Source organism: Cinclus cinclus, chromosome 28 (assembly GCF_963662255.1).
Source record: "Cinclus cinclus chromosome 28, bCinCin1.1, whole genome shotgun sequence".
Classification (NCBI taxonomy): Eukaryota; Metazoa; Chordata; class Aves; order Passeriformes; family Cinclidae; genus Cinclus; species Cinclus cinclus.
The window spans coordinates 3,481,681-3,506,866 of record NC_085073.1 but is presented as its reverse complement, the minus strand read 5'-3'; the positions used below and the strand labels follow the sequence as shown (position 1 = coordinate 3,506,866).

The window sequence follows — 25,186 nt, the reverse complement described above, 5'->3', positions numbered from 1 at the left end:
TGATTTAGTAATCAAAGTAACAAAGAAGAGCCTGTGAAGAAACTTCATTAAGAAAAAAAGCTAAAGTGGGCACTGCTTACAATTAATTAAAACAACTAATTAAAAATTAGTCAGGAAAATTATATCATTCCAAGCAACTGCAGCAGTGCATGAACACTGGCCCTTGTCTACCTGTTGCAAAATCTTCAGGGCAACCATTATGGGCACCTGAGGTTTCCAAGATGCAAACTAGACAGAGGATAACCAACCAGTGAGCTGCTGGAAAAAGAGGTTGGTTCAGATAGGGAAGCTGAAGAGCTGCTCAGCAACCCTAAGGCAAGAATGACACTGTCCCCAGCACCTCACAGAAACTGTGTCCTGCAGTAAAGATTCCAGCACAAGGACAATAATAAATACCTGAAACAACTTTGTGAGCAGTTCACTGCTGTCACAAATCACCAGGTTTTGGTGAATCTTCAATGCTGAGGGCAGATCAGTGAGGTGCCAGGGCAGCTTCTGCAGGAGCTGGGCCACCACACAGCTCTGGTCCCGAGGAGCTGCAGGTTTTCCTGTGGGAGACAGAATTTATTGGATAACATTTTCCAGTATTAGGCAGGACAATGATAAACCCTGCACAACCCTCATCCTTTATGAGCCACCAGTGCAAATTATCTGAGCAGGTGCAAACTGCTGTAGGGCAAGACAGTGATGTGACTCTATTGCTGGGGACATCCCAGCTCAGTTCTGTCCTTCACACCCCGCTGAGGGACAGTTGTGCACAAATCTGTTTAGCACTTCATTTGGCACCACCTCCACTCCAGACCAACCAGGCTTGCAGTGATTTAGTCCTGATCCTCAGCAAGCTCCTCCTCAGTTGTTGGAACCCTGAAGCTTGGGAGTTTTGAATTTTCTGTGCTTTCTGGCGCTGACTCCCAGGAGATCACTGCTTTTGACTTGAGGCCTTAGAGAAGGCTTCCAAAACTGAGTGAGGATTGGAATCACTAGTGTGCAGTTTGAATAGAAGTGTGCAATATCACATGGTAAAGGTTTGGAATTTGGAGTTTTAAAATATAGTAAAGTATAGGTACGGGATAAAATAGAAGTTCTGGGGTGTTAACTTCTTCCTGCTTATTCCTTCTTTCTCTTGGTTTAAGTTGTATTTTTGGTTGGATAAAGAGTACCACACTGTAGCTCACAAGTGTTTGGTCATCAGGTAAAAAGTATGAATAATATAAATGTTAGTTTTTAAGTGGATAGTTAAGCCTTAAAAGACCTTTCAGCGAGCGAAATACAGCTCCATTTTTTTACTTTTAGCTTGTTAGCAGCAAGTGCTTTGGCACTCACTGTACTATAGATAGGAACTAATAAACTACTGAGTCCAAACACGAAACTCAGACTCTCGTGCTTCAATCCCTACTCTGACTGAAGGCAGTGGAAAAAAAAAGATAACCACTAATATTCAGTCTCCCACTGTGGCACACAGACACTGGTGCTGCTCCTGGGCTCTGTGGAGAATTTGCTGCCTGCTGATGGGGCCCACAGATTCCACTGGCTCCCATCAGGTTGCCTCCACATCATCATTTCCATTTCCTCAGCAGAGCCTGACACTTGAACAACCCCCAGCACACTGTGCCTGAGGCTGGGGCACGCTCTGAAGTAAGACCCTTGTCCTGTGAGGAAGGTGAGGAGATGCTGGAGCTGCCCTTGGCATCAGACAGACAGCAGATAAACCCAGCTCAAAGGGCCTATTTCCATCAGAGCTTCCCTCTGGGGGACAAGCTTTGCTCTTCCAGCTGGGCTTCCAGGAGGCCAGAAATGGGCATCTGACAGCTCCTCTTCAGAGCTGTGATAGCTGGCACAGCCCAGGACACTGTGCCCTGCCTGTGTGAGACTGCAGCAGTCCCACAGCACCGTCCTCGTGGCTCACATGCTTGGCTGTTCTGCTCCCTCATGGTGAGAGCTGCTGAATCTGGTGGAACAGCCTCTATTTCCTGCTGTTCATAGGCAATCTGTCTGAACACAGCCAAAGCTCTCAGTTCTTCAAGCCTGTGAATGTGTTCTTACATATATTTAGCATGAGTAACATTCCCCTCATGCCTGGCAGCCTATCTAAACCAGAGCCTTGAAGGAGATGTTCTGGGATTACTTGGGGAAGGATATTATCTCCATGGCTTATCCAGGGTGTAAGCTCTCAGCTGGCACTGCCAGGTGGGCACATGAGCTAGCAGGATGTTTGGTGACTTGTCCAGGACAGCCAGAAAACCCCTCACCTTCTGTGGGTGTCGGTGTAAACAGCCAGGAGAGGGATAAATAATTGATTTTCTTATATCTCATTTTGCCTGCAGAAATGGGCTGTCAGACATGGAACTTCTTCCCAGGTAATTTGCTGAAGTGGTGCAGGATCATTATCTATCAAAACAAGACCAAATCAATGGGCATTTTCCACTGGCAGATTTCTACAGGGGGACCTGGAGCTGGGGAATGAAGAAATCTCTTATGTTACCACACATTAGCAGGACCTTGAGTGCTGACAGAAAGTATGGAATATCATCAAGGATCTCCACATCTATAAGCTCTGGACCAGAGCTCTGTGTTCTCCAGGCTGCTGGACAGGGTCTGAAATGAAAAGACAATGGAAATAATAGTAAATAACTCTATTCAGTGCTTCCTATGATAAAATATTTATATTTATATTTATATTTATATTTATTATTTATATTTATTATTTATATTTATTCTTTAAACTGGTATCCACAGCCAAGGAGATCTAAAGAAGTTTTACAAACTCTGTCATACACTCTTCACACATGTAAAAGGCTACTGCAGTAAGGGAGGAAGTAATTTATTATTCCTCTGAAGAAAGGCAGCCTGCCTTAGATTGCAGCAGGAGAAATTTAGTCAAGAAAAACATTTCCTGTTAACAGGAAAACAGTGGAAGCCCTGGAAGGGCTGTCTCTGTACGAGGTTGTGAAAACAAACATCAATCCACACACCACATCTCAAACCCACTGCTCTGCCTGCTCCCAGGTCACCCCTCAGCCATTCTGGTTCTCTGACACTGTCTCAAACCTGAGCAAGTTGAGTGAATTGCCACTTCATTCACTTCATGCTGGAGGAACTGAGCAGCTAAAAAGGGATGTGCTGGGTAAAGAGGAGTACAGAGCTGTGCTTTGCTTTGTGCCTACAGCCACAGGGAAGGATCACATCCTTTCTGCTGAGCTGTGAGAAGGAAACTTGGAGAAGAGAAATAAGCTAACTCTACAAACTAATCCCAGAATTATCACCACACTCCTTTAGCAGCTGGAAGAAATTATCTAGATACTCCTCCAAACAGGAAGAAAGCATATTTAAAAATCTACAAAATTTAGAAAAATCCCAAACTGCAGAGTGGTTAAAAGGTTACAGAAGGAGCTGTGACAATGGGAGCCCTCCACATCCCCAGCAAAGCAGTCCTAGCTCCCCTGCAAGTGGCTGTTCATCCTTCCACCCCTTCCTTCCCCAAAACAGCATTTTTTTACCCCAGTCTTTTCAGAATAACAATGCAATCTCAGGGCTGATGTTCTCTGCTCTAATAGCGTTTCTCCCTGCAGGGAATATGAACTGGATCTGCTACAAAATAACTGCCTCTGGAATGGAGAATTGCTGACGACTTTGCCATGTGTGCTGAACCTGCAGCCCCCTGTACACACAGCCCTGAAGGTAACACCCATCCCAGGGACAACAGTGGGACACAAGGGTTCGCCCTGGGAAAGAACTGGATTTTTCCTTCCCATGTAAAAGTTCTTTTAAGAGGAATTAAAACCAGTGACTAATTAATCTGTTCTGGGATTCATAAAAAGATTCATGCACTGTCAGCCATCTGGATTCCCTTGCAGCTTTAAAGCAAACTAGAGGACAGGGCACAGAGCTCCGGTCTTCTCCTTGGAATACCCACTCCTTCCTTAGGGAAAAACCCACACCATTTCATTTTACAGGTTTTCCACCAGAGCCATCCCCGTATTACCAGATCAGGCCAGCTCAGCTCATTCCACATGGTACACCACAGAAATACAGCTATGGCTGCTCTCACTGGCTCACCAGAGCCATGTTCTAAAAGGTTTTTCTGTCTGCCCTCTCAGAGATGAGGATAACCCACACAGAAGTGTTGGCCAGGCTTCTTGCTCTGGTGTCTTCCTACCTGGAGCTCATGGGGCAGCTGTGCCAGCAGTGCCTGAGCTGTGCACGGTCTGGTCCCACCCCGTGCTGATCCCACTGTGTGGATTTCTTCAGGTGGGGCCCTACACACAGCCTCCACATGGTTGTGTGGGATCCTACCTAACCTCAAAGGTAGGATCATTCCTGGGGCAGACACAGTCCAACAATATCTCTAATTATCCATCTGTTACGAGTGAGATGCAATAAACAGAGCAGGGAGGAGAAAAGCCCTGTTTCTGTAGGAGCCCAGCTTGGAGACAAAGTCAGGAGGAAGGTCCTGTGCCTTTGTGCTCGGCCATGCCCCGGCCCCATTGGCAACTGCTTCCACAAATGAGGGGAAAGTGGGTCATTTTGTCGTCAGGACAACAACAGCACACACTGACCTAGATATGTCTGCAGGAACCTAATCTTGCTCCTGGCACAGACCACGGGGTTCAGACAGGACCAGGGGTTCCAGCTGGGGAAGCACAGCACATAAACAAAAAGCTCCAAAATGTCCCTTTTCTGTCTCTCCCTCCTCTGTGTCACAGCCGGTGTCAGAGCAATGGCACTTGGTCCAGATTGCCAGCTGCTGGTAGCAGCTTCCCGGGATGGCTCCATGATTGTCTGCAATATGGAAGTTTTTGAGATGCTGCATGCCCTTCCCGGGCATTCTTCTCCATTTTTTGAGGCTGGAAAGCTGCTTTCATACCTGAGAAGAGCTGTGACAGCTTGGCAGTCCTGGAGCTTTAGGCACACAGACATCTCCTAGCCACGAGCATTCTCCTAAACCCCCAAAGTACTGAGAATCCCTCATTTTGTGAGCTCCTCTCCTATTTTGTAGCCGAGATGTGTAGAAGTGTTTGAAAAAGGAACCTGTGCTGTTTGTGCTGCCATGGATTACAGCCTGCACATCTGGAATTTGAGTTCTGGCAGAGCCAGGTTTATTATGCAGGATATGCACCCCAAAGAACATCCTCACATCACCTTCATGTGGATGAAGGGCACAGGATTGTAATTTTTTCTTCAGGTACAAAGGTACCTTTATCTTAAAACTGCTGAAAGAACCACATCATTGCAGCCACAACCTTGAAAGCTGAAGACAGAAAAGCCACCTCAGGACTCACTATTCCTGTCTCCTTTGCCCCTTTCTTAGGGCAATGCTCGGTACCTGGGGACAGCAGAACTCACCTTTGGGATTTCTGGAGAGGTGACAGATGCGTGGATGTTTCCTGCAGCCCCAGGCTGCTGCTTGTGACTGTCTGAGGGAGGAACTCAGTCTGTGGAGCAGCAGCACCAGTGAGCTGAGATTCCAAACTCAGCTCTCAGGGCTACAGGGAGAAGCACCAACACCCAGAGGCAAGGGAGGATGATGTGGGATTTAGTGGGGGACCTCTACCTGTGGTACACATCTATTTGTTCAACTTTTAAACTACATTTCTTGTATTTCTTATAATATCCAAGGATTTGATGAGTCAGACAACAGATTTGGTAATCAAACAGACCTTCTTTCTCCATTCCAAACAGCATCCTCTTCAGACTTCCACAGTTCCCAAATGGAAAAGCCAAACTCCACCCTGCTGCACTTTATAGCTTTGCAAGTGGCCAAACCAAATTCCACTACTAATCCCTCTTTCCTTCACTCAGCTGTCCTGGCTTCATGTCTCACTCTTGCCTCTTTTGTGCAGTTCTCTTCTGATGGGGTCAGTCTGCTCCAGAAGTGTTTGCTCTGTGGTGGTGGCAGAAGACAAATCTGTTCCCCACTGCAGGTCCAGTAGCTCCCATTCCTTAGGGAAGTGTTGGCAATAGCTACTCCCTCAAATGCCTAGGGTCCTCTCAAATGTACCAGCATCTGGAATTTTCCATAGACTTGTGCTCAAGAGGTAAAAAAATTGGGGCAAAATTCTCTTTGTGAAGAGGCAGAAGATGCCTGCGTACCAGGAGCCCTTTCCCTGGGGAATGAGATGGAAGCAGTGAAAGGGACTGAAGCTGATATGATTATTTTTTTACTGTTTCTAAGCTTGCCTTTGGGTTTCTCTTGAAGGGAATACAGGAATTTAATCATAAGGACATGGCATTGAAGGGGATTGGAGACTTCCTTGGCTAACATTTTATTGCTGTAGGCTTCGAGTGTACCTGGCAGATCCAAAGGGATTCCACAGGTCCCAGAGACAGATTGGGAACATAAAGGAGTGGCTCACACAGCTGCTATCTCTGCTGGCAACGGCCTTGTCCCTGGCTCTCAGGCTGCAGCTGTCCAGGTATGGAGGAAGGAAGGCTGGGCAACTTCCCAAGCAGGACATCTCTTACAAATCCAGCTCACAGAACAGGCCCCTCATTCAGGAAAGGGGTTGGGTTGATCCCCAGCAACACGTGTGGGGTTTGGCTTTGCAGTCCTGAACATGTTTCTGGTACTGCCACACTTCTAAAAAGATGACCCTTGTTTTTTATTGCTTCAAGCCTTCCTGTTCCCCTTTCATTTTTGATCTGGAATAGAGAGCACTTTATCCATTCAGGGGCCCAGCCTCATGTCAGTGTGTGCCTGAGGCCTGAAACACCATTTCATTTCTGAAATGATTGTAATGTGAACTGCTAGAAGCTGCCTTGCTACCCAGCTGTGGGCAGGAGCCAGATGGCACACACACATCTGGAGCACCATCTCTTGCCAGAGCAAGAGGTGAACAGCCAGCACAGCCCACACTGGGCAGGATCTAATCAGGCATCTGAGAGCAAAGGAAGCCAGTGGCTCAACAGCTTCAGGTGCTGTCAACAGAGTAAGGAGGCAAGGTTTTGCTTTCTGGCATTGGGCCATTATCATTTGACAGAGACTACTCCTTCCTGCTGGTTTAAAGCAAGAGATTTTGGGAAATCTGTTTCAGGCTTGGAGAACTGTTTAATCTAACCTCTGAAGCTCTTGTCTGGAATAGCTTGTGATGGGTGAAAATCTGAAACATGAATAGTAAGCAATTTCACAAGAAGCCAACCATGAGAGCCCCATCTGAGGGCACACAGAGTAGGAACAGCCTCTCTGATTTCCTTGTTTCACAGGTGAAAGGGTGTGACACACTGGACACATCTGCCTGAGCGGGATGCTGAAATAACTGAGCAAAGCCAGCCCCTTTTCACAGGGCTGATCTCTGGGACAGCCTTTGTCTTCCCACTGAACTCCAGGCAGGATGTCACTGGCATCCTTCCTCCAGAGCCACAGAAACCAGCCAAACACATGGCAGGAGTAGCAGTTTGCTGCAGCACAGGATGATTTAGTCCTTGCAGATCTACAGTGATCCACAGGCCCACCCACACCATCAGAACTCAGACCCCTGATTTCCTTGGAGATTACAGAGTGAAGTGCAGCATGGCCAGCAGGGATTCAGTCCTTCAGGACTGCCCTGGGGCCCAAGGGCTCCCTTTGGAAGGTCACAGAAGGCAAATCTCCTGCTTGGCAGACAGCCCTGGGGAGCAGCAGGCAGGCAGCCCTGGGGAGCAGCAGGCAGGCAGTGGAGATGGTCTCTTGGAGCTCTGTCAGCAGCAACTTGAGCTGAGCTATTCTGAGGCACCAACAGGCTGAGTGTCAGTGGTTAATTACTGCCACGGGCTGCCAGGCAGGATCCAGCTCACAGGATTCCCAAGAATACCCAAATCCTGACAAACTGATAGGCACAAACTGTTTCCAGCACCCAGGGCTGGTTTGGGAGCATCCTTACAGCTGGATTCACCAGCCAGGTGTGCGTGCTGAGGAGTGGGAACTCGGCTCTGACAGAAAACAAAACTCACAGGAATTATTCGTCTGCAGCTGGTTCTGCTAATGTCACCAGGGTGAGCCACATGGCACAAAGCAGGGAAGAGGATGAGACCTCCCAAGTTAATAATAGCAAAGAAAACAGAAATTGGGCCAGCTCAGGAGAATCCAGAAGGAAAAAAGAAAAAAAAAAAAAAGTCGTGCAGGAGGTTGGATCAATGTTGATTTTCTTTCACCTGACAAGACACCAAAGATATGTCTGAGCCACTCCGTTCTACAGGTGGGATAAAGGTCTTCACTCTGTCCTTCCAGGCTCTTTCCTACACAGCTCTGTATGCTTCATAACTTAGGAGCTCTACTTGGCTCCTACCACACTTCCAGAATCACTCCTGTAAAAATCGTTATTTATGATCTGTATTCTTAAGAGCTGAATAACCACTGAAAACTCTAAAACATCTCCAGTTCACCCTGTATTTACCAGCACAACAATCTAATGCCAACCATCCATTTTCAAATCACATCTCTGCTTCAAGGCCTTTGCAGTGCTTGCTTCTGAAAAGATGATAAATACTTGCATGTTGGGTCACTGAATCAATCCATCACAGCCTGGGATGTTGAAAGCAATGAGTAACTGTGAAAGAAGAAGTCTGTATTAATTTAATCCTTCCAGTATTGAACAGGCCTATGGCATCCTTCATGTTGTCAGAAGGGAAATGGGTCACAGGGCAGCAGTTTTTGTATCAGAACAGGGGATGGAAGATCAAATCCAGAGGCAGTGTGTGAGCATCCTGCCTGGAAGCTGCAAACAGCTGGAATATTCCAGCAAAACAGAGAGAAAAGTACTCCGAGTTCAAATACCAGCAGAAAGTTTAAAGGCAAAGCAAGAAAGGCTTCTACGTGTTCCTGTTACGCAAATCATCGGTAATGCTTTCAGGAAAAACAAACACCATACCGTATTTCCCCCCTCTCTCCTCCTTACTCTTCGTGTAACTGGATTTTACTGAGTTCAAACTGCCTGCTAGCAGGGACCCTTGGGGGAAGTGGCATATTTAAACTCACATTTGCCCTGCTACCCCAGAGCAACCCCTGAGCTCAGTGCACACCAGCGAAAGGCTCCCCCGGGCTCCCTCAGCCCCCTCGGGCTCCCCCAGGCCCCCCATGGCTCTTCCAACCCAGGCTCCTCCACACCCCTCGGGCCCCACCAGCCCTGTCTGAACCCCTCTAACACCTCCCGACTCCCTCAGTTCCGCAGCAGACGCGGTTCACTCCAGCCCCGGCAGTTCCAGCTCTCAGCCCCCGGCTCCTCCAGACTCTCTGGGCTCCCGCAGGCACTGTTCCCATTCAGCCCGGCTGCCGCCCCGCCGCTCCCTCAAGCTCTCCCTCAGGCGCCGCTCCCGCCATGGCGCTCCAACGGCCGGAAGCGGCGCGGGGGGGCGTGGTCTGTCACAAACAGGGGCGTGGCTCTGACGGGACATGGGCGTGGCCACACGGGGCGGACGGTTTGTAGGCGCGGTCTAACAGGGGGCGTGACCAATCAGAGGGTGGAGCAGCAGTAGGGGCGGGGCTTTCTCGGGGGCGTGGCCCTGACCGTGCGCGCTGACGCAGCGGCCGCGCGCCGCCGCCGGGGCCGCGCTCGCCCGCCCGATTCCAACATGGCGGCGGGGGGCGGCGGCGGCCGCGGGGCCGGCGGGGGCAGCGCCCCGCGCTGGGGCGGCGGCGGCGGCCGGGCCGCGCCGCACGAGAAGCTGCCGGTGCACGTGAGTGCGGGATTCGCCCTGGCGGCCGCGATCGCCTTTTCCCCACCCTCCCCGCCCCCGCGAATGGCCGCTCCTCTCCCCCCCGGGACGGCCCCGCCCGCCCCCGCCTTGACCTGCCCTGTCCCGGCCGCGGTGCCGAGCTCGCCCCCCGGGGCTTGTCCCTCACCCGCCGTTATCGGGGGGTGTCCCGGGGGCTTGTCCTCTTCGCGCCGGGGGCTTCCCCGCCCTCCTCCGCTGGTTCGGTGGGGGTCCCCTGGGGCCGCGTCGTGTTCCCCCGGTACCGTGAGGGCTCCCCGGGCCTTTCCCCCCTCCCCTAGGCCGTGCGCCTCTCTCTCCCCGGCCCTACTGTTCCTCTCCGGTACCGCGGTCATCCTCCCCAGGGACCTGTTCCCGGTCTCCCGGTACCGTGACCCTCTCCGTGCCTTGACACCCCCCAGCACGGGAAGCCCACCGGCGCCTGCCTTCCTCCGGCCCCCTCACCCGGTACCGAGTGCCCTTCCCCGGTGCTGCGGGGCTCCCCGGGGCCGGTTCCCGCTGCCTGTAGTGTCTTGAGGTGCTCCTGCCCCAGTTCTGGGGCCGTGGGGGGCTCCAGGGCCTGTTCCCCCTGCCTGGGTCTCACCGTGTTCTCCCCTCACAGGTAGAGGATGCCCTTTCCTACCTGGACCAGGTGAAGATCCGCTTTGGCAGCGACCCTGCCACCTACAACGGCTTCCTGGAGATCATGAAGGAGTTCAAGAGCCAGAGGTAAAGCCCAGGTCCTCAGCCTTTCACAGAATCCCAGAATATCTTGAGCTGGAAGGGACTCAGAGGGATCATCAGTCCCTATCCTGTCCCTGCCCAGACACCCCAACAATCCCACCCTGACCATCCCTGAGAGCGGTGTCCAAACGCTCCTGGAGCTCTGGCAGCCTTGGGGCCGGGACCATTCCCTGGGGAGCCTGGGCAGTGCCCAGCACCCTCGGGGGAAAGAAGAACCTTTCCCTGAGCTCCAGCCCAAGCCCTGACACAGCTCCAGCTGTTCCCTCAAGTCTCAGCCTTTGTGGGGTCTCTCTGCCTGTGCAGAGCCCCCTAGTCCTCACCCCATCATTCCCCCTCTGCACACTCACTGCCCTGTCACCCAGTGGTGCAGTCACGTGAAGTTGAAGTACTTCTGCCCATCCCATAATTTTCCAGAGGTGAAGTTCACGAGAGAAGGCAAAATCTGCTTTTACTTTCCACTCTGAAATGCAAATCTTGGAAATAAGTGAAATAGCCTTAGCAGAACCTGTGACCTGCCAGCCCTGGAGGTGGTGCCAATCTTCACGCTCCTCTCCCCTCTCCATGGATAATGTTCCCAGGGCAAGGCTGCACTGGTCATTCCCTCTAATTGTGCTAATTTTTTTAAAAGGATCCCTAAGTTGCCAGATAATTCACCTTTCTCTGTTTTTTTCTGGGCTTAACTTGTGTTTATGATTTGGATAAAAGTAACAAACCCCTCTCCATTTTAGCATTGACACACCTGGAGTCATCCGACGTGTTTCTCAGCTTTTCCATGAGCATCCCGACCTCATTGTAGGATTCAATGCATTTCTTCCTCTGGGCTACAGGATAGAAATTCCAAAGAATGGGAAGTTAAGTATACAGTCACCTTTGAATAGTCAGGTGGGTCACAGAGGTCTTATTCTCTAAATAAACTGTTCCATGTGTCACTGGACACGTCTGCACCATTTAGGCTATGCAGATTTATGTGTAGTGCATGTTGCTGATATTTTTAGATGGTTTGCAAAGCCAGTGATAATGGGTGTAATATAAATTCAAATGTTTATTCAAAGAACTATAGACTATGGATTGGAAGGGACCTTAAAGATCACCTCGTTCCAAGCTGATTTATTCTCAAACCAGGCAGTTTGACTTACACAGGAATGATGATTCTGCATGGAAACTCCACTTAAATACCAAATATTTTAGTCGTGTTTGGAAAATGAAACTGTAATTGGCCTGACATTGTTAAAGGGGTTCCCAGTATGGGTTGTGGACAGTGGCAAATTTCAAGGGGTGATCCTGGAAGAATTGCACTTTCAGTCTTCCACTGAGAAACCAGGAAACTTGTTTAGGCAACAGGCAAAAGTACACAGCACTGTGAAATCATTGAGTTGTTTATGTTGGGAAAGGTCTTTAAGATCATGGAATCCCCATCAGTACTGTTGGTGTGAAACACTCTTGCTGGGATACAGATGGATGCTGCCCCTGCTTGTTTTTTGTTGTTATTGTGTGGTTTGTGGAGCTGAAATAGAGCCATAAACTGAATTCTGCTGATAAACTTGTGGTTTAACTCCAGTTAGCAGCAGGAGCTACCTTTTAAATCTCAGCTCCCTCAGATCTCTCTGTTGCTTAGGAAGTAACACCTGTCAGGGCCTTATGTTTAATATCCCCCTTAAAACTGGCAGTTCCTCTGCAATAACCAGTGGTAGCAAAACCTGCAGTGAGAGGTGTTTGGTGCAGCCTCTCTGGTGAGGCCAGTAATGCTGTGACAGCCACAGTCAGGTGGTTCCTACACCAGGGGATTATTTTAACTGATGGAGTTAATAAACCAGGAAGGGAAATTGATTGGTGACTGAAATACTTTTCCTTCCTTCTTCACGTGACAATATTTTTTAGCAACCTTGCCAGCACTGCTGCTGGGTTGTTGTTGAGCTAGTCCCTGATCCTTTTCCAACTCATCTCATGTGTCCTGTGCCCCCAGGTGCCCCCAGAGCCCGTTCCCAGTGCTCTCCCTGGCAGTGGGCTGGTCTTGCACTACTCCCAGGAGAACTCCCACAACCACACTGACTGCTCCGAGGAGTTTCGGCAGCAGCTTCCCTACAAAGAAGATAAATCCCAAATTCCTTTGGAATCTGATTCTGTGGAGTTCAATAATGCCATCAGTTACGTGAATAAGATCAAAACACGTTTCCTTGACCATCCAGAGATTTACAGATCCTTTCTAGAAATCCTTCACACTTACCAGGTAAAAAGTCTTCTGTGGAAGAGGTGGTGGGTTGGCACCAGAGCTGTTGGAGTTGTTGTCAGATTTAATCTCTGTCTGTCAAACAGACTTAGAGTTTCCAAGGACTTGGCTTTATCCAACAGCTGCCTCAGATATTCACAGGAAATGACAAAAAGTGTGAAAATTGTGGAACTTTGCAGGGTGTAAAGAGGTTGTAGCCAGGCCTGTCTTTACTCAGCTTCACTTGCTTTTGTGATCCTGTGTATGAAAGGAGGCCCTGTAAGAGCCTGGGGCTGGCTCAGAGTTCTTTCAGGTTCTGTGGCATTCATATTTTTGGCTCAGGGTGAGTTTTCTGGCAGAGTGAGGTTTCTTTTGACTTTTTTGAACATCTGTGTATCTTTTCAGAAAGAGCAGCTGAACACCAAGGGCCGACCCTTCCGGGGCATGTCAGAGGAGGAAGTGTTCACTGAAGTGGCCAATCTGTTCCGGGGACAGGAGGATCTGCTCTCAGAGTTTGGACAGTTCCTCCCAGAGGCAAAAAGGTCTTTGGTACGTGCTGAGAGCAGGGCAGGATATTGAATGCTCTGTCTGCATGTAGAATATGCAAAACATGGAAAACCATACAGCCAGTAATGAACATTGCTCCTCTTCATTGTTTGGATTTTCTCAGAACAGGTGACTTAACCACATGCTCTGTGTCCTGTTAGGTTTCTTTATTTGACAGGAGAACGTTGAAATCATTATTTATTTACTTCAGTTCACAGGAAATGGACCATGTGAAGTGAACAGTGTCCAGAAAACTGAGCATGAGAAGAATCTGGAGCACAGCAAGAAGCGATCCAGGCCGCTGCTGCTGCGCCCCGTTTCTGGCCCAGCAAAGGTACCTTTCAGCAAGTCAAATCTTAGAATAACCTCATATTACTTGTGCTTAGTAATTGGTGAGATAGAGGTGTAATGACTAGTGTCTTTGTTGTATGTAGGTGTATGAGAAATAAAATGTTGAGTTATTTTAACTGCTGTAGAAAAAGGGAATTTTTAATGCATGCTTAAATGTATGTGGTAATGTGTTTGATATTAAATATCACAACCTTCTGTACAAAGTATTGACCCTGGAAGGGGAGAATTTATTGCTTCTATGCAGAATTTCAAGTGATTATCTTTTTTTGTATTTTCTTCTTAGCTGGGAGACATTTGACAGAGATTGCTGTGAGGACCTGACACAGCAATGCCAGATCACTGCTGGGGAAATACAGGGTCTCAGCCTTTGCAGGGAGCTGTTCTGTGTCAACAGAGTGGAATTTGATGGCATTTGAGTCACAACATTTTAAATATAACTGCTTGTTCTTTTAACAGAAGAAAATGAAGCTGCGAGGTACCAAAGATCTGTCAGTTGCAACAGTGGGGAAATATGGGACACTGCAAGAGTTTTCCTTCTTTGACAAGGTCAGTATTTGTCCTTTTCTCATGTTCTCTCTGGACATATCTTCAGCCTTTTACATGGTTGTTAATTGGTTGGTTTTCTGTCCAATTTGTGTGTCAGCCCTTAAGACATTCCCTGACTTTTCAAGTGGTAAAGACTGACAAAAATTAAAATAGGTGGGTTTGGAAGATGAATAGACTTTTATAATGAATCATTTTCTAAATACAAGTGGCATTCAGGTGCTGTGATCATCTCTCCAAACTGCTGCAGGTGCGCAGGGTGCTCAAGAGTCAGGAGGTCTATGAAAATTTTCTGCGTTGCATTGCTCTCTTCAATCAGGAGTTGGTCTCTGGCTCTGAGTTGCTCCAGCTTGTTACACCCTTTTTAGGGTAAGTTACTAACTTACCTCTCTGCCCTCTGGTACTTTGTAGGTCCTACTCTGTTGATTTTTTTGGCACATTGTCAACTTTGTTACACACGTTTTGGATTTAACTTAGAAGTTTCTCCTGGGTGGAATGTTTCTCCAAAATGCGGAGTGATAAAATCTGAATATTTAAATTTATCTATACAGCTCTTAATAAGTATTGTGAGGAAGATATTTTCCTCAGTCTGTTCACACTCTCTGTTTAATGTCTCAAAATGTAATAAAGGTACAAACATGAAATCTGAGAACAGGGCTGTGAGAAGGATAAATAGCTGCAGCTCTGCTGTGGGCCTCCTGAGCTGTTTGGCTTATAGCAGAAGAGAGAGAGTCAAATGGCAAGGATCTGTCTTCTCCTCAGGCACTTAAGGGGAGTGTTTGTGTGGTGAAGGGAAATAATTTTTCTACCTTTAGTAAAAAAAAAAATAAAACAAACCCTAAAGCAATTCAGAGGGAATGATAACAGGGGGGAGATGTTGGTGAAAGATTTCTCCCTGCATTGCTGAGTTTGTTTAGATATTTCTGCCTCCCTTTTATGACATGCATTAACCACCCTAAAAATGTCACAGTGAAATAACAAAATACTTGTGTTTTTGAAGGAAATTCCCAGAACTCTTTGCACAGTTCAAGTCCTTCCTTGGGGTGAAAGAGCTTTCCTTTGCTTCTCCACTGAGCGACCGCTCCGGGGATGGAATGAGCCGGGAAATCGATTACGCTTCCTGCAAACGCATCGGATCCAGTTACAGGGCTCTCCCAAAAACCTACCAGCAGCCAAAGTGCAGTGGGAGAACAGCCATTTGCAAGGAGGTACTCTGGGATCAGGCTGTTCAATCCCTGAACATAAGAATTGGAGTGGGGTGCTTTGTGCCACAGCTGCCGCATGTGAAGTTCACTTTTCGGTGCTAATTCAATTTATTCAGCCAATTTAGTGAAATAATACTCACATTTCACTAATTTTATCTAAACCTGTCTCAGATCACATCTCTAATACCTTTTGAGTCTGTGTGCAGGAACAAATGTGTTCCTATAAGAATATTAAATATACTGGAATTAATTTTCTAGCAGTGGGCCAATATGGCCTTTGGGAGCAATTTTTCTCTGGAAGACCCTGTGAGGCAGTGCCTGAGGCACCATTCCCATTGCTGTGGGGCACTTCTGTCTCCTTTATTTACAGCTGATCACTGCAGAGTGATCTCTGTTTGTAAGATGATACTGCAGGTCCTTTTGAGTGTTCTCGGCAGGGCCCTGGCTGTTCCACACAGACCTCAAATCTGGGGACCAGTGTCCTGGGAATTAGGTCTGGAATGTTGCAGAGAACCTCAGGGAAGAACTATGCAGAAAGACAAGAGAGAAAACCCCACGAGAACAGCTCTGGGCTCTCAAGGCCCTGCTTAATGTCATGTCTGCTCTGTTGCAGGTGTTAAATGATACCTGGGTTTCGTTTCCATCCTGGTCTGAAGACTCTACTTTTGTCAGCTCCAAGAAGACTCCGTACGAGGAGCAGCTGCACCGCTGCGAGGACGAGCGCTTTGAGGTACCTCTGCTGCTGAGCTCCCTTTCTGCTCCCTCAGAAAGCAAAACCTCTGGATTTTGCTGAATTAATTAGTGGCCAGTTCCTGACAGTTCTGTTGGTGTTTGTTGGTTCGAGATGGAGTTTGGTGTGTAGTGCTTGGAGTCTAATAGTTCTTCCTAGGCATGAGTTCAGTTCTAAATTGCATGTGACCTTTGGGAGAACTGGCAGAGGTCGATTTTCCAGTAAAAACCTTCCTGCTGCTTCCTGGCTCCACCCCGTGGGGCTGGAACACCTTCCACAAACCTGGGCTGCTGCTGCTCTCCGTGTTCCTGCTCTGCCTGTTCTGACAGTGTTTTCTGGGAACTCTCAACAGCTGGATGTTGTCCTGGAGACCAATCTAGCCACAATCCGTGTGCTGGAGAGTGTGCAGAAAAAGCTGTCCCGCCTGAGCCAGGAGGACCAGGAGAAGTTTCGCCTGGATGATTGTTTGGGAGGAACCTCAGAAGTGATCCAGCGCCGGGCCATCTATCGTATCTATGGTGACAAAGCACCAGAGATCATCGAGAGTCTGAAGAAAAACCCAGTTACTGCTGTCCCTGTGGTTCTTAAGAGGTAATTCCCATTGTGCTGTGCTCTTTAAGAGGCTGAAAAAGGATTTTTAAACAGCAAAAGAGAGAACACAGCCTCAGGCTGTGCTGCTGGAAGTTCTGGTTGGACATCAGGGGGAATTTCTTCACAGAAAGGGTTGTTAAACATTGGAAGGAGGTGCTCAGGGAGGTGGTGGAGTCCCCAACCCTGGAAGTGTTCAAAAACCAACTGGACATGGCACTTGGTGCTCTGGTCTGATTGACAAGGCAGTGATTGGTCAAAGGTTGGACTTGATGATCTCAGAGGTCTTTGCCAACCTGAATGGTTTTGTGATTCTGTCGGTGTTATTTCAACTCATCATCAGTGGTGGTGCTTTCTCAAATTTATTTATTGCTTCCAGAAATCAGTTCCAGTTTTCCACTGTAAACTTCTTGCTGCACCACAGTTGGCTACAGTAAAATGTTTTGGATGTGTTCCTCTGCATGTCTCTCTGAACTGACACAGACTGTTCATTTATGCAGATTGAAAGCAAAAGAGGAAGAATGGAGGGAGGCTCAGCAGGGCTTCAACAAGATTTGGAGGGAGCAGTATGAGAAGGCCTATTTGAAATCCCTGGACCACCAGGCTGTCAACTTCAAGCAGAATGACACCAAAGCTCTGCGTTCCAAGAGCTTGCTGAATGAAATTGAGAGTGTCTATGATGAGGTGGGTATGACAGGGGATGACCCCTCCTCCACTCCCTCCCTTGGTAGTGTGACCCAGATGTGTCCATAGCACTTGGGACTGTGTGGACATGGAAGTGGTTGGAAATCGTGTCAAAACCACCTGTCCCAAGCACAGTGTTAGTACTGGCTTATTCTTCCCGACAGGAATGGCTCTTGAGCATGGATTAGAAGGATCTTTACCTTTATCTGTTTGTCTCTTGATTACAGCATCAGGAGCAGCATTCGGAGGGGAGGAGTTCGTCCACAAATGAGCCTCATCTTATCTTCATCTATGAAGACAAGCAGATTTTAGAAGATGCAGCATCTCTTATCAGCTATTACGTGAAAAGGCAGCCCACCATCCAAAAGGAGGATCAGGCAACCATTAGGCAGATTGTGCATCACTTCATACCTGAGCTTTTCTTCTCTCAGCCACCTGAACACAACATTTCTGAGGAATCAACGGATGAGGACAGAGAAAACCACCAGGGGCAGAACCTGGATACGCCTGAGCTGCGGAAAAAACACGTGCCTGGGCCTCCAAGCAGTCCTTTGGAGACCAAAGCGACCTTCTGTGATGTTACAGCTGCTGAGCCCCACAACAGCCTGGATGATGTTTACAGCCTCTTCTTTGTCAATAATAATTGGTATTTCTTCCTGCGCCTTCACCAGACTCTGTGCTCCAGGCTCCTAAAGATTTATCGCCAGGCCCAGAAGCAGCTTCTGGAATATCGGACTGAGAAAGAGAGAGAGAAACTCCTCTGTGAAGGGAGGAAAGAAAAAACCAATGATCCAGCCATGGAGCTAAGACTGAAACAACCAAGTAAGAACAATGCAGGGCTTAATTTACTCTTAATACCCTGGGTGCCAGTGCATTTCTGAGTCTCTGGGGCCAGCAGACAGCTCTGTGAGGGGTGTAGAGGTGTAGTCCTCTGCTGTATTGGTGAGTTGTGGACACAGCTACTTCAGCAGGGCAGTCCGTGTGTCACAGGCTGCTTCACAGAGACTTCCTGCCAGCCCACTGTGCTCAGGTGTCCTCAGGTTCCTCGCTGTAGGAATCCGTTACTTTGATTTACAATGTAAACAGCCCCACAAAGAAATAGTTACTGCTCAAGACAGTCCTGGAGGTGCATGAGGGAAACTGTCCCAGCTTGTCAGGGCACCTGGCGCGGAGCTGCCTGTCTGTAATGTCACTGTCACACTGGATGTCGTAGCTCTTGAGCAGCGCTGCCTCTTGCACTGTTGACTTCACTCTGCTTATTCTGTGTGTGAAATGCATTCTCTTTCACCTGGCCAGGTGAGGTGGAGCTGGAGGAGTACTACCCAGCCTTCCTGGACATGGTGAGGAGCCTGCTGGACGGGAACATCGACCCCACGCAGTACGAGGACACGCTGCGGGAGATGTTCACCATCCACGCCTACATCGGCTTCACCATGGACAAGCTGGTGCAGAACATCGTGCGCCAGGTGAGGGCTGGGCTGGGCTGGGCTGGGCTGGGCTGGGCTGGGCTGGGGCTGCACATCATCCCTCACACACAGCCAGGCTTCTCCCAGTGCCTGCAGAGCAACGGGACACCGAGCTCAGAGCGAATCCAGAGAAAATTGATATCTGACAGGGAAACACCCCAGCAGAAATTTAGTGGGAGAATTCAGCTTCTGTACAAGGACCCCCTTAGGGGATTTACTCTTTGCTGGCCTTTCCCAACGTTTTTTGAGTTCTAGTCTTTTCAAAATTCTGCCATGCTCAAAATGCATCTAAGGCAACACAAAAAATGTCTGGTCCTTCTTACTCAAATGTGTTTTTCAGCTGTAGTTTTCTAGTTAAGGTGCATCAGCCCCTCACTCTCCTCTGTTCCTTTTATTGCAAAGTCATGAGAGAGTGAAATGTGGGAGATCTCTGGAGTTTGCTGCTTCAGCTGAGTGTGATGCCATGCTGAGTTTTACACTCCTTTCATGATACACTGGAGTTAACTCTTGGCCCAGGCTTGCTGACTGAATTCCCCCTTTTTTTAATGGAAGCTTCACCATCTAGTGAGCGATGACATCTGCTTGAAGGTGGTTGAGCTCTACCTGAACGAGAGGAAGCGAGGAGCTGCTGGGGGGAATTTGTCATCCCGCTGTGTCCGGGCAGCAAAGGAGACCAGCTACCAGTGGAAGGCTGAACGGTGCATGGCAGATGAGAACTGCTTCAAGGTAAGACCTTGCTGCCAGGGAACTTCCAGAATCACTCAAAAACTTCAGGAAACCTCCCAGGTGGCACTTCACCTGGGAGAAGCGGGTTTGGAAGCTCCAAGGTGAGAGAGTGAGCAAGATGGAGAGAAGGTACCAAAATCAGAGCAGAGGGAGTGAGGGGACATTGTGACTCACTGAGAAGTCCTGCTGCTTCTCTCTAGCTTCTGTTTGTTCTCCAAATGACTTGTGAATATGCAGCTTTTTATTGTGAACCCTCGTGGCAAATGTTTTCTGTAACTTTATCACAGGTCATGTTTCTCCAGAGGAAAGGACAGGTGATCATGACCATTGAGCTGCTGGATACAGAAGAAACCCAGACAGAAGATCCTGTGGAGGTCCAGGTAATCCCACAGTGACTTATGTACCACAAAGCAGATGTCTGAGAATGCTTTCCCTGCTTTCCTTTTCAAAACTGTGAGGCTTTGCCAGGAGGGCAAGTTTGCCTGACAGGTGGGCAGATGACATATGGGGCTGTGACCATGGACAGAAATGGTGCATTAGCAAATGAGTTTCAACATAAATCAGCCTCAGAATAAACAGCTTGGAAATAAACAGGTTCTTTGCAGTGATGTTTGTCCTGATGAAGTGAAATCTCACTGGAACTGGTCTCCCTTGTGTAGCACCTGGCAAATTACATGGAACAGTACGTAGGGGTGGAAGGAGCTCCCAACAACCAGAATGATGGCTTCCTCCTGAAACCGGTCTTTCTGCAAAGGTGAGCTGCTCCCTGCCCTGAGCCACACCTGCAGCAGCTGCTGCCACCTCCTCCCTGCCCATGTGCCAGTGGGTTTGGGTGATGTGCCAGCCCTGGGGAAATGCACTCAGCTTTGAGGGGCTGCTCCAGGCAGCATGGGAATGTTGAAAGAGAAATTTATGACCACTGCACTGAGGTTTGTTCATGGAACTGTGTTTGGAATGGATCAGGATGGGTTCTGGGTCTATTTTGTTCCCATTTCCCTGAATATTTGTCAGAGGATATGGAGGAAGATCCCAGAGAGAAATACAAGTACCATACTTGTGCTGTGAGCTCTGTCAGCTGAGGGGAGCAGTTCACCAGGTGTGACACATGCTTTGTCATCCCTGTTTTGCTCCAGAAACCTGAAGAAGTTTCGCAAGTGGCAGTGCAAGCAGGTGAGGGCCCTGCGCAGCGAGGTCAAGAGCTCCTGGAAGCGGCTGATCGGGGTGGAGAGCGCCTGCAACGTCGACTGTCGCTTCAAGCTCAACACCCACAAGATGATGTTCATCATGAACTCTGAGGATTACATGTACAGGAGGGGAGCTCTCTGCAGAGCCAAGCAGGTATGTCTCCCTTTTGCTCCCTCTGCAGCCTGGGCAGTAGCAGAGGTTGGGGGTGGGAGCCAAAACACAGGTACCAATAATTCTTGTGGCTGAATTCCTGCAAGCTACACTTAAAAGTTACTACTCTGTGTTGGTAACATGGAGGAGATCTGGTAAATGCTCTGTACTTTGGATTAGTTTAGCAGCCTTTTCTTCATATGTAAATTTTAAGTGGGAGTGGCAGACATTAGGAAATAGGGATGGTTAAACAGGTCTGCCATTTCGTGTTTCCGTTCATGTTGTTTCCAAAGCATTGCGTGTCTCAGGTAGAGCTGAGGGCTTTGGCTTTCCCCTCAGGAACCTGTCAGTGATCTTTACTGCCCTGCTCCCAGGTCCAGCCTGTGGTGCTGCTGAAGCACCACCAGCAGTTCGAGGAGTGGCACAACCGGTGGCTGGAGGAGAACGTGTCCATGGAGGCCGTGGATGTGGTTCAAGACTGGCTGATGGGGGATGAGGATGAGGAGATGGTGCCCTGCAAAACCACCTGTGAGACAGTGAACGTGCATGGGGTGCCAGTGAACAGATACAGAGTCCAGTACAGCCGCCGTCCTGCTTCACCCTGAGCACCCAGGCAAGGCAGAGCTTTGCTGGTGAAGCACATTTACTATGAGAATAGTGGTGGGAATGCAATGTATGTATTAATGATATTTATCCAAACAGCATTTTACTTTGGATTATCATGTATTTTCCATATGGCATAGACTTGTCTCCTTGCAGTGTAATCCTCCACCCATCATGAAAAGACTTAAAAGCTTTTGTGGGAAGGGGGCTCTTGGCATTGCCACACACTTTTCAGTAGTTTCCTGGCTTTAGGCCACTGCTGACCAGCTCAGTGAGGGAGTGAACTACCACTGGTGGCTTTGTTGGAGAGCTGGAGCTGGGCTGGTGTTTGAGCAGATGCTGGCAGCTGCTTCCACTTCCAAGGGTTTAATATTCCCAATCTTCCTGACTTTGTGCTGCCTTGGAGCCTGCAGAACTTTTCACTGTACCCTGGGAGTGCCAGCGGGGCCGAGAGCCCCCAGCACAGGGGGGCTTCGTTATCCCTGTGAACCAACAAGGCAACAGATGACTCTTGTTCCTGGTGCTCTGGTGATAAAAATGCCAAAACTGACGCGGGGACGGCCAGCACTCGAGGCTGTGATGCTGCCTCATCAACCAAGTGTTCTGGAGCATGAATTGAGGGGAAGAACCCTGAGCTGTGGCCCGAGATCCTCCAGCTTTGGGAGCTGAGAACCTGCTGCAGACTCCGCCTTCAAGAATATCCACGAGGAGGAATATCCATGGGGAGGAATGTCCATTGCGAGGTCCGGCCTGGTTTTTGGGTTTGTGTTTTGCATGCTGGTGGGCAGCTCCGGAGCTGGGCGTTTCCCTGTGCGTGCCCGGCCCCCGGCACTCCACGGGGCTGCACCACATCGGTGACATCGGCAGATGGAGCTCCCGGAGCACAGCTGGAGCTCCCGGAGCACAGCTGGCAGCTGAACTCCGGCCCACGGACTCTCCTGTTTCTGCTGGGTCAGCACAGGCGCTGGGTTTGCAGGGACACATGGAAATCTGCGAGGAGCAGAGTGAGATCCAGCCACAACCATCCTAGACAAGCTTTTCCACTGAAGCATCTGTACTGCTATTGAAGCTTTTTTTTTGCCATGAAACCTAGCACAGCCTGCCCTGATCCATGCAGAACGCTACATCTGACTTCATCTAGTGAGAAATCAAGGAAATTCACTGGTGTCTGTCGTGCAGCCCCACTGACTTCACTCCTGTTTTTCAGGGGCCAAGGCCAAGCACACTGTCTGTGGAGTGTATTACAAACATAACATTTTGAAGCATACCCAGCCTCCTTTCAGCTTTGCTTCCAACTTTTCCCTGGCTTTTGGGGTAATAACCCCCCCCCACCCCAAAATTTTCTGTGGCTTTGATTTTTAGCTGATGATTTCTGCCAGACCTAAGGAGCAGCCTCTAGGATTTGTCCTGGGTTATTTCCACTGTACGACATTTGGTTTCACAATTGTCTCACTTGACAGTAGAAAAATTGGCCTTTGGGGTACATTTAATAGAAAACTGTCCCGAGTCTTTGTCTTTTTTTGCAAAATAATCTGTGGGAGGGAAGGAGGGAGGCCAGTCTCTGGCATTCGTGGCCACTTGCACAACCACTGCCAGCAGAGACTTTTCATCAGGAACCCGTGTTCTCCTCTGCTAAACTTTGGTTCCTGAAGTGATCTGAAGGTTCTTTCCCTTCCCTCACTGAAGTGATAAGAGACCACGTGGCTCTGCAAGGGCTGGGGGGAGAGCAGGGGGACAAGCCCAGTGCAAAGCACAGTGTACCCCTTTCCCTTCCAGCCAGCACACCAGAACACACCTCAGTCCTGCTCACCTCTCTGCTGTCTCTCAGTGGAGATGACAATTGTGCCAAACTTTATGGTTTTATGATACAGAAAACTGTTTACTAGAAAATAGGTGGCAACTTGTGGCTTAAAATGCATTTGATTCCAGGTGTACCAAGGTGGGCAACACCCCTGGGCACCGTCCTGTTCCATCAACCCATTCTAAGTGTACTTCAGGTATTTTTAAGCATCCTTATTTTGTAAACCTTAATTTATAATCTGAACTGATTAAGCAAGACTTTTGCCCTTTACAGTGCTGTTGTCTCGAAGCTGAGAGTAGCAAGGGATGTGAAGGGAGTATCAGGCAGGGTTGAGAGGGGCTTGTTCATGTCTGAGGGTTTCAGCTGTGTATCTGCACGACCTTGAGTCAAGAGTTTGTTCTTCCATTTGTTTGAAGGATCTTCGCTTTTGGGCTTGTAATTGCTTTGCCAGCTCCTTGAATGTAGTTTTTTTTTATATTTATTTGCACATTCAAGTAAAATAAAATATTGATTTTAAAAGTCTGCCACTCTCACTGTTTTGCATTTGTTTTCCACTAATTTAAACTTTGTGATAACCCCCAGAACTGGTTGTCTTTTACCTGAAACTGGATTTTAAATGGTAGAAAAATGCAATTGAAAGGTTGAAGTTCCTGGACAGGCTGCAGCGTGTACTGATGCAGCAGTGTGTCAGCAAGTGCTGAATGAGGGTGTGTGTGAGCAGCACCTTGACTAAAAAGGGAAATCCCTTTCCTGCAAGCAGAGATCCCACACAGGAGCTGGGGCTGCACTCACGTGGGAGCTGCCAAAATCTCTCCTGGAGCTGAGGCCCATGGCTGGAGCAGGGAGTCCAGGGGTTGGCACAGTTTCTGCACCAGAGGGGTCTCAAAAGCAAACATGGGAACAGCTGGAGCTGTGTCAGGGCTTGGGCTGGAGCTCAGGGAAAGGTTCTTCTTTCCCCCGAGGGTGCTGGGCACTGCCCAGGCTCCCCAGGGAATGGTCCCGGCCCCAAGGCTGCCAGAGCTCCAGGAGCGTTTGGACACCGCTCTCAGGGATGCTCAGGGTGGGATTGTTGAATTCCAACCCTGGAATTGTGTTTTGCCAGGCAGTGACTTCTTGCAGCCTGGTTCCTTCCTAGCAGCACCTTTGCCAGAGGTGAGTGTGGCTCAGCCCAGGCCTGGCCCCAGGAATCCCACACTGAACACAACCAGGGCTCAGGAGAAGGGACTGATTCCAGTTCCTAGCCCCACAAGCACATCTGCTACAGGTTAAGACAACACAATTGCAACCATGAAAATAACCCTCCACCCACCTTTCCCTCAGCCTCCCCAAATTCCTGGGTAATAACATGTTTAACTGTGTTCCCTGTGAGCTCTGCACAACAAATGAATGAGTGGATTTTGCAAATTAAGCCGTAGTGATGTGACCCAGAGCTGATAGGAGTTTCCTTTACATCATCCCCAACACTTCCGTTGCCATAACAAAAGGCAGCTCTGCTCTCTGTGCAGCCCCCTGCTCGCTCACAGGGAAACAAACTGTTCTTCTCCCACTAACTATCCTCTGGTGCATTGATTGCATGGAATAATTTGATTAAAATGTTGGTGGTGGGGTCTCAGAGGACACAGCCCACTTTGCACAAGTCTTCTCTTGGCCCTCACACAAATGTTCCCTGCACTTGAGGGGAGGGACAGCCAGATGTGACATGAGAGCACTTGGAGATCTCAGCCAGTGGGCAACTCTGGCAACAGCAAACAGCTTAAAAACATCCTTCAGGTTTACAGGATGGAATAGGTAAAGATGGTTTGCACAATTAAACTCAGGGTTGCTAAAGGGAGTACCTGAGTTCAGCATTTAACATTCCAGGACTTATTAAACATATTTCCATATCACAGGGATGCACTGGGAGGATCAGGGCTGTGAACCAATGAAAGAGCCTGGAACTGTGTGTGCAAACATAAACTGAGGTTTTCTGCATGTTTTAGCCATTGCTCTGGATTA

The 25,186-nt window shown here is 48.8% G+C and overlaps 1 protein-coding gene across 1 annotated transcript; it reads left to right on the top strand.

Moving 5' to 3' along the window:
- The first annotated feature begins 9,543 nt into the window (after window positions 1-9,543).
- On the top strand, window positions 9,544-23,713 carry SIN3B (SIN3 transcription regulator family member B). Its single transcript, XM_062509943.1, has 19 exons — window positions 9,544-9,648; window positions 10,286-10,392; window positions 11,136-11,289; window positions 12,371-12,634; window positions 13,019-13,162; window positions 13,371-13,493; window positions 13,967-14,056; window positions 14,304-14,422; window positions 15,054-15,261; window positions 15,872-15,988; window positions 16,341-16,579; window positions 17,077-17,260; window positions 17,488-18,082; window positions 18,557-18,726; window positions 19,279-19,452; window positions 19,740-19,832; window positions 20,112-20,206; window positions 20,586-20,790; window positions 21,162-23,713. The coding sequence occupies exons 1-19, from the start codon at window positions 9,544-9,546 to the stop codon at window positions 21,390-21,392; spliced, it is 3,417 nt and encodes a 1,138-aa protein (XP_062365927.1). The 3' UTR covers window positions 21,393-23,713.
- The last annotated feature ends 1,473 nt before the right edge of the window (window positions 23,714-25,186 follow it).

Excerpts from the sequence above, each read along its gene's own strand:
- SIN3B (XM_062509943.1), top strand. The coding sequence starts at position 9,544 with ATGGCGGCGGGGGGCGGCGGCGGCCGCGGGGCCGGCGGGGGCAGCGCC. Across the intron at positions 13,163-13,370 it reads CAGAGGCAAAAAGGTCTTTG|TTCACAGGAAATGGACCATG; the intron begins GTACGTGCTGAG and ends TATTTACTTCAG. Across the intron at positions 15,989-16,340 it reads GCGAGGACGAGCGCTTTGAG|CTGGATGTTGTCCTGGAGAC; the intron begins GTACCTCTGCTG and ends AACTCTCAACAG.